General features: G+C 39.5%; 1 protein-coding gene across 1 annotated transcript in view; it reads right to left on the reverse strand.

The window, feature by feature from the left end:
* Positions 1 to 962: 962 nt before the first annotated feature.
* LOC109291300 (mycocerosic acid synthase-like polyketide synthase) overlaps positions 963 to 8858 on the reverse strand; it is a 64475-nt gene continuing 56579 nt past the window's right edge. The window contains exon 8 of the mRNA XM_019508243.1: positions 963 to 7092. Coding sequence (XP_019363788.1) covers positions 1519 to 7092 — 5574 coding nt within the window. The 3' untranslated portion in view covers positions 963 to 1518. The remainder of the gene's footprint in view (positions 7093 to 8858) is intronic.

Raw genomic sequence — 8858 nt, forward strand, 5'->3', positions numbered from 1 at the left:
ACACGTTGTATGTCAGAATACAGTGATTTGTCTTTCCATTACATGCCCCCCACCCCCCCCAATGAATCCTCATAAACTTGGTTGTTGATTAGTTATCTTATTAATTAACTAGTATAATACCTTACACCAGTGGGTCTCAACACTTTTAGACTCAAGGCACCCCTCAGAAAATTCCAGCTCTTAGTGGTAGTAATGCAATAATCATCCACAGGACTGAAATCCTTATTGAAACAGAACTGAGACTATCAGAGCAATGGCTGAGTGCCCACAGGCCTTGAAATACCTACTAGCATTAATTCAGTCATTTCATGTTCATTCCTCTGCCAATATACTGTCTTGAAAATTGTTCAGATACTGTACTGCTCCCTATCATCAATCTCTCTTCAGCTTTGGGTAAAAAGAAAATGAAAACAAACTATTTAGGCAGCTCTGTTTAAGTTTACCTCTTCAGTACACAGTCCATATTGCTCTGCTGGTATCAGGAACCAAAGGCACCTCGGCTCTTAAGTGGCTTGGATTGTCACATTATCTCCATCTCATCATTGTTACTGGTTGATTTGCTCACTGAATTCTAGTGGATCCAAACTAGACTAGTCTTCAGCACCTCTTGATTTTCAAAGTCTGTTGCATTACCTTGCTGCTCTACTTTCTGTTAGAGGTGCTATTAAAATGGGGAAAATCCTCATAATTGCTCCAAAGAGCCTGAGGAAATGACAATAGGATTTGGACATTCACCTTTTTCCAGTTACTTTGAAAAAATCTCATCCTTCATGTGTCATTTTTTTCCCTACAAAACAAAATAAAAGCTCTTTAAAAGCATGGAGCCTTTAAAAAAAGCAAAAAACAAAATAAACAAAAACAGGCCAGAGATTAAAATGAATTAAAATAAAGCAAAGGAAATATATTAATTAGAAAGAACTGAGATCGGCTTTTTAAAAATGCATGCTTTTATGTTTATTCGGTTTGATTCTCTTCCCAGATATGTAAAAAAAAAAACCGAATAAAAAATGAGAAAAGCATTAAACATGATCTTTGAGAAAACCTTTCAGTGTACAATATTCAGTTATGGAAGGCATATCTTTCTTTTAATTCCTAAATAACATAACTTTATGATATTGAAGAATAACCAATCAGATACAATTGCTAAATTATCCTGCTGAGTTTAATTGTATTGTATTCCTATTTAAAACACAATTAAATCAATTCTTCAATTAATACTGAAAATAGGAAAAATGATATATCACATTAGCATTTCACATTCAAATCTGCAAAATAAAAATGTATGTGCATCAATTCATTTATTGTTAGTAATATAAATTAATTAAAATATGCTACACAAAACAATACATCCAAGAACTGATTAAAAGTTACAAAGCTAATGCAGCACCAAACATAAGTAAGCTAACTCATCAATTCAGTGCTTTATTGTGCTGAAAAATTAAAAAACAGGCACTGTTTTAGGTGTCATTAAAGTCCACGTAACTTTAAAATTATCAAATTACTGCATGAAAAGGTTTCCTATAACCAGCATCCATTTTCAGTACTTTCAGCTATAGGTGTGTTTTCTTCAAACATCTCACTTTCATTAGAGTTTTCTTCTAAAAGTACTACTAAACTTGACAGAGTTGTATGGGGATCCAGTAGTTTTACATGAGGTATATCCACCCGCCTTTCATGAAAGATACGATTCTGTAGTGTCATGACTAACATAGAGTCCATGCCCAGTGATACGAGGGACGTGTTCATAGTAAGATCATTCGGGTTTGCATTCGTAAGGTGGCTCACCAGCGAGATGACATAATCTTCAGATTTGATTAGAGACACATTCTTGGGAGCAGCTTGTTCAGAGAGTTGATGCTGATTGCCAACCTCTTCTGAAATGAGTGTAGTAAAGCGACTTCTGAGCGATGCAATCCGAGAAAGAACGTGATTGGTTAAAGTTCCAAAATTTAATTTAATTACAGCTTGCTGAGGATTATTCAAAATTAAGCTTTTTTTAAGAGAGTCATAAATTTCATGTACTTGCAAAATATCTATGCCCTTCGATTCCAGAATATTTTGTATATGATTTTGATTTAGCAATATTCCAAGATTCAAGGCACCCCAATTAATGGATTGTCCTGAAAGTCCACTATTCCTCCTGTAGTGGCAGAACAGATCTAGAAAAGAATTAGCAGCAGCATAATTTGCCTGGGTTGAATTCCCAAGAAATGAAGTAACAGATGAGTAACACACAAAAAAGTCAAGATCCTGCCCTCTAGTAGCACAGTGAAGATTGACTACCCCTGCAACTTTTGGACTTAATACTTTCTCAAAGTGAGACATGTTCAGAGCTTCAAGATGTCCATCATGTAAAACCACAGCACTGTGGAATACTCCTTTGATTGGCCTCTTTGAAAAGATTTTATCAACTGACTGGACTGCTCTCTCAACCTCGGGGGCAGAAACAACATTACATTGCAGACAGACTATTTTGCTCCCTTCATATTGATCCTGCAAAGCCTTTATTTCTTTCTGTTTCTCCTTGTTTGGACTCCTCCTTGAAAATACAGCAATACCGCCCCCTCCATTCTGGGCTATGAATCTCACTGTTTCAAAACCAAGCCCAGTGAGCCCCCCAACCACTATGTAAACAGCATTCTGCTTAAACATTTTCTTCTCTGCTTCATACATTGGTATGTTAGAAATCCCATGGGTCTCCCCACTGCCTTTCAGCACAGCAAGTGGAACTGATCTGCAGGTGAAATAGGAAGACTCAAGAGTGCCTGTCCTTTCAAAGTTCTCAGTCTTCTGAAAAACAGAACATGATAAGTTGCTAAATAGTTTCAGATTAATTGAACGAATCCATTTGTTGGCTACCTTTTGAGATTGTTTTAAAGAGGCTTTCTGAAAAATATCAAGCTTCAAGACATGCACCTGGATATTTTCAAGATCGCTTCCAATAAGATGTCTAACCCATTCTGGCTTTCGATTTCCACATACTATTACAACATCCCGGAGATGGGAAAGTTGGGCTAGCCCTTCCTCAGGTATTCCATCCAAAGGAGAGAGAAGAACAAGGGCTACACACTGATTTACATGTTGCCATTGATTAGCTGTGGGTGTTGCAAGGACTGTTTTCCAACCCACTTCTTGTGCTGTCAGAGTAAGCACTTTGCATAGAACTGACTCTGGCTCAGCAGAAATAAATCCTAAAGTCCCATTGCATTTCACCTTGGTTAACGTCCGATTTAAAAGTTCCCAGGCTATCAAGAAGTAGGACACACAAGGTACATGTCTAAAACATGGGAATTTCTTCACTTTGAAACAAACAGTCCCTGGAATCTTGACTCTTGATGATGCAATCACTGGGTAACAGGAAGCAACATGATCTCCCACCTTAACTTTTTTCACTTCACTGCCTGTTGCAGTGACTATGCCACTAAAATCCAAAGCTAAAAGCTTATACTTATCTAGCATATGTGAACTCCAGTATAGAGTATTACCAAAGTTTCGGCTAGACACACTAACAGGAAAATAGTCTTCTGAATGGATACATATTTTATCAACTTGAACCTCAACATTGTCATTCTCAAGCTGAGTGACTGTGCTATTGCTTAATTCAGCAGACACACATTTTGCTTGGTATGGGTCTGAAGTGTATAAAGTGAGAATTTCTGAGTTCTCGGGAGACTTTGCAGGTTGGCAGTAATCTATATCTTTAAATGGTGTACGTCTAATTTCAGAAGTGTAGATTCTCCCTTGATTGATCCATATTTCAGGATAATCACATCCTTTACATTTTACAATAACATCTGCTAGAGCTGTGATGTCCAGCATACTTGAGGAGCTGATATCAATCATCTGGAACATGATTTCTGAAACTTCAACTATGCACGTTCTAGTCATGCCACACAAAGCAAATCCAGGGTTAATATGATCTACATTTCTTTCTGTTGTTCTGTAGGTTATCATTCTAACTGAACACTTGGATTTTTTCTCTCTCAGTGCCAAAATAATTACACGGTATGCTTCACAATACTTAGTTAGTTGTGCCACAAGTTTGCCTGGAAGTTCTTCACTTAACTTCTGAATTCCCCACATAAACAAAACTTCACAATAGCCCTCAAGCTCTGTTTTGATTTTATGCTCTGCAGTCATTTCTGGCTTCTTGGCTTCCAGGAGTGTCTCCCAATCTTCATACATAACATACCTTGATGTGTGGTGTAGATATTTTTTGAGTAGCTGGGCTATTCCAAGTTTGTCAGCAAACACAATTACTCTGGGTGCTTCCCCTGAATATCCTACTGATTGAACAGGAAATATTTCTTTCCAATTATTTTCAAACATCAAATCATTGTCTATGATAGATGTTTGATTCATCAAAGTGATTCCAACATTTTTCAGTTCTGCCAAAACAAAGCCATGTTTATCTGCAAAGCATCCACAAACCTCTAAGTAGTTCCCAACAGATTTGCTTGTTTTCATATACAGCATCATTTCCTCTTCCAAAGGCCTGAGAACTACAAGGCTGCCTATTCCAGAAGGAAAACCTGCCCTGATCTTGAAAGTAATTGTAGTCATAACAGCCATCATTTGCAAAAAACAGTCTAACAGCACTGGATGGATACAATAGTCATACATTTCTTCTCTAGTCTGTTTGTGCACTTTAATGCTCGTTATAGCTTCTTTTAACTGTGGACTATAAAATACATCACTTAGCTGTCTGAATATGAAACCATACTGAAATCCAACCTGAGAAAGTGTTTCATAAACCTCATCTCGGGTAACTACTGATTTACACCTTTTAAAGATGTCTTTAAAGGAGATACTGTTTTCTTCCACTCTAGCCCCAGTCTTCATGATAACTTGTCCTGATGCAAAAACTGCAGCTGATGAAGACAGTATTTGGAACTCTGTCCCTGCTTTTTCTGATTTCAGTTTTATCTTTAAATCCTGGGAATTTTGGTTTAATATGCAGGGGGCTGAGAACCTGATGCTAATCTGACAAGTACTTGGAGGCACTTTACGTCTTACACTATTCAACACAGATGCCAAACCAAGCTCTATAAAAAAAGCACCTGGAACCAAAGCAACACCGTTACTCTTATGCTCATATAAATAGGGTGTTAACGTTTGGGATATTGGGCAACTGAATTCTGTGTTGTCCTGGTTTACACAGAAAATAAGAGGATGTCCTGACTTTATAGCTCGTCGGTTCGTTTGTTGATGCAAGTCCAAATATGTCATTAGCTTCCTACGATCAAACTGATACCTGGGAAAGGTTGCTGGTGTGCTTTGATACCCTTCATATAAGTGCTGCCAGTCAGGATTATATCCCAATTCAAACAGATCTCTGACAAGAGTAAAAAGCGTCTGATATTCTGCGTCAGTTTGCATGGCAGAAAAAACCCGAGTGTGTTTCCCTAGAGTTTCCAAGATATATCTCTGTAGTGCCCTGTGAGGACCTATTTCAACAAACACTACATTTTTCTTTCCTTTAGCTGAAGTCAAAATGGCCTGGGTGAAATCAACAGGATCTCGAGCCTGCTGGGCCCAGAACTTGCCTGTAGTGAAATCCTCTTTGGAAGCAGCCTTCCCAGTTAATGTTGAAATCACTTCAATTTCTGGCTTTTGTTTTTCCAAACACTGCAAACTTTCTTCCATTTCCTTCATTATTGGATCCACCACATGGCTGTGGTATGCAACTGGGACATTTAAAATGTGAAGAAATATGTTTCTACTACTGAATGCTTCAGCTAGTTCTTTATGAAGGGTACTCACAGCATCTGCATCTCCAGAAAGGGTGCAAGAACAAGGGCTGTGGAGAACCGCAATGCACACCTTCCCAGAGTATGGGCGTAAGGCTTTCGATATTTCATCAACAGGGACGTTGCCAACTACCAGCATTTTGCCTCCAGTCACCTTTGCCTGTAACCTGCTCCTGTGATAAATTATTTTGACAGCATCTGCAAGAGAAAGGAACCCAGCAAAATGAGCAGCAGCAACCTCCCCAACTGAAGGACCCACTGCAGCATCTGGCTTAATTCCCCAGTGTTTCAGAAGAGAAGCTAAAGCAACCTGAAGAGTAAAAAGTATCGGTTGGGCAATGTCTGGTAAAGAAAAATCTTCATATTCATTTTCTTTTAATTCCAGCAGGCTGACTGGCATATATTTCTGAAACAATGCTTCTATTTCTTTATACTTGTCTCTGAACACAGGTTCTGATCTCAACAGTGTCTTGCAGGTCTTTCTGATATTTACTCCATTAGCACAAAACACGAAAACTAGTTGAGGGGTCATCTTTGACTCAGTTATTTCAGCTTGGGATGCCAATGTAAGTTGTTGCTGTAAATATTTAAGAGAGTTTGTAACAAAGGCTTTTCTGTATTTGTAGTTTACGTGGCTTCTTCTACAGGCAGATGTATAGGCCAGATTTGGGAGAGTTTCTGAGTTGCTTATGTTTAATTGCTTAGCTGTGTCTTCCATTGTCAATTTGAGGGATTTACTTGAAGCAGCAGACAGTACAAATAATTCAAGTGGCCTTTTAAATGCAGGAAGAACTTCTGGTTGTTTCAACTGCCTGACAACAACATGAGCATTGGTTCCCCCGAATCCAAAACAATTGATGCCAGCTACTCTTCCAAATTCTTCAGACTCTTCCCATTTCTCCACACTTGTTGGGATGGATACATTTAGTTTTTCTGTATCTATGCTACTATTCTCCTCTGAGTAGTGCAAAGATGGAACAATTTTCCCATGGTGCATCATTAAAAGAACTTTAATTAGTCCAGCTGCCCCAGCAGCTGATTCAGCATGACCAATATTTCCTTTAACGGAACCGATCTTAAGAGCTGGCAATTGCAAAGACCTATTTTGACCAATAATGCTACCTAAGCTCTCTGCTTCTGTAGGATCTCCAACTGCTGTCCCTGTGCCATGTGCCTCAATATATTGCACAGCTGATGGCTCAACATGTACTGAATAAATGCTGCGTAGCAAGTTCTCCTGTTCTATCTGAGATGGTCTTGTGATTGGAATGACGGTTCTACCATTCTGACTTACTGCACTGACGTTTATAACACCCCATATTTTGTTGTAGTCTTCTTGTGCCTGTTTAAAAAAAAAAGGGAAAAACAAAAGGAATAATTTGCGATTTTTACAAAATACACAATGCTACAAAATTAAGTACAGATAGAACATTTTGTTTAACAATTAAATACCCTACTTTCGCTTAAACTAGGAGTACATGCATCTTTTCTCTAGTTTTCAGCTTCACAGTAGAAGAGTTACATGTGTGTTCTTACAAGAAAAAATCTACTCCAGTAGCAGAACAGGCGAAACCACGTATCTCACAGGATGGGAGGATCAAGACAACTGCCACCAAGAGGAAGCAATGTGTACTGGTGGTTAGCAACTCCCTCCTGCACGGGACCAAAGAATGCTTGGCTCTACATGAAAAAGTAGAAGGGACAGGGATCCAGGTGTTACTGTCATCAATCCTTCCACTCAAGGGCAAGGGGCTGGGTAGGGGAAGAATCATCCTAGAGATCAACATGTGGCTGCATAGATAATGTCACAAGCAGCACTTTGGTTTCTTCAGCCATCGGGTGTTTCAAGAAGAAGGACTACTATGAAGAGACGGTGTCCACCTGATGAAGAAGGGATAAAATGTTTTCATGTACAGGCTTACTAACCTAGTGGAGAAAGGCTTTAAAATTAGGTTCACCCAGGTATGCAGACAAAAGACCAAAGCTAAATTAAGAGTCATGGGATCGGGATAAAAACCTAGAAGAGGAGGAAATAGTGGAAGCCTTAGGGAGAAATTAGGATAATCAATTAGTTACCTAAAATATTTATATGCTAATGCAAAAAATGTGGGGAATAAGCAGGAAGAATCAGAGGTCCTACTGCAATCACAGAATGATGGTGCAGTTGAGATAATGGGACGTGGTGGGATAGATCACATGACTGAAGTACTGCCATGGAAGGCTATACTTTCTACAGAAAAGATAGTGGGGGGAAAAAGGCAGTGGGATTGGCTTTAAATATAAAAGACATATAGAAGTATTCTGAGATGCAGTGTAAAAAGTGAGGAGTAGGTTTGTTGAAATCCTCTGGTTAAGGGTGTAGCAGGCCAGTAGGGGGTGCTCCTGCATTGAACCACCCACCTCACGGCATCCAACCACCTACCAGCTCTGAGTGCATCTCATGTCTGGTCAACCCCTTTCTAGGAGCACACCTGCAAGCCTGGGGGTAATGCTGCCACCATCCACAAGTCTTGGTCTGCTAGTGGCTCTGTGCCTCATGAGGTACACAAGCTTTATAGATCTGAAGGGTACTTGATCTACTGCAAGAACTTGGGGTGCTTCCCTTAGTCTAAAGCACAAATAGCAGTCTCCCTTAGTCAGCCGGACCAAGAGGACCCCAAGGCATAATCTAGACCCTCCCCCTATAAGTCTCCTGCACCAGGTACAGAGGAGAACTTTATTGATTACAAGGAGTAGGTTTGGGATAGGGTACAGGGTAGAGCAATATGAAAGAAAAACTCTTAGAGCAAACAATGGCATGGTAGCATTTGATCACACATCTGAGTTATTTCAGGTTATATATCTAGTTAGATTTCAAGTAGCTTACTCACAAATATCATCCAGAGGCTGATAGAGCTTTCCTCTGAAGGCAGGAAGTTTGGAGTGTGTCCATGTGTTTCAAGTGAGAGAGAGAGAGAGAAAAAGAGAGAGCTGCCCAGTTTCATCTGCTCACAGTGTCTTCCTCATGGCTGCTGCCCCTCCTCCTGGGCAGTCTTTAACTTACATAGACCTTATGACTTCATTTACTTGATCCAATGAAGGCCAGCAGTTGTTGGCTGCCAGCCAACC

This window comes from Gavialis gangeticus, unplaced genomic scaffold, assembly GCF_001723915.1.
Source record: "Gavialis gangeticus isolate Ggan-Ray unplaced genomic scaffold, GavGan_comp1, whole genome shotgun sequence".
Taxonomy (NCBI): Eukaryota; Metazoa; Chordata; order Crocodylia; family Gavialidae; genus Gavialis; species Gavialis gangeticus.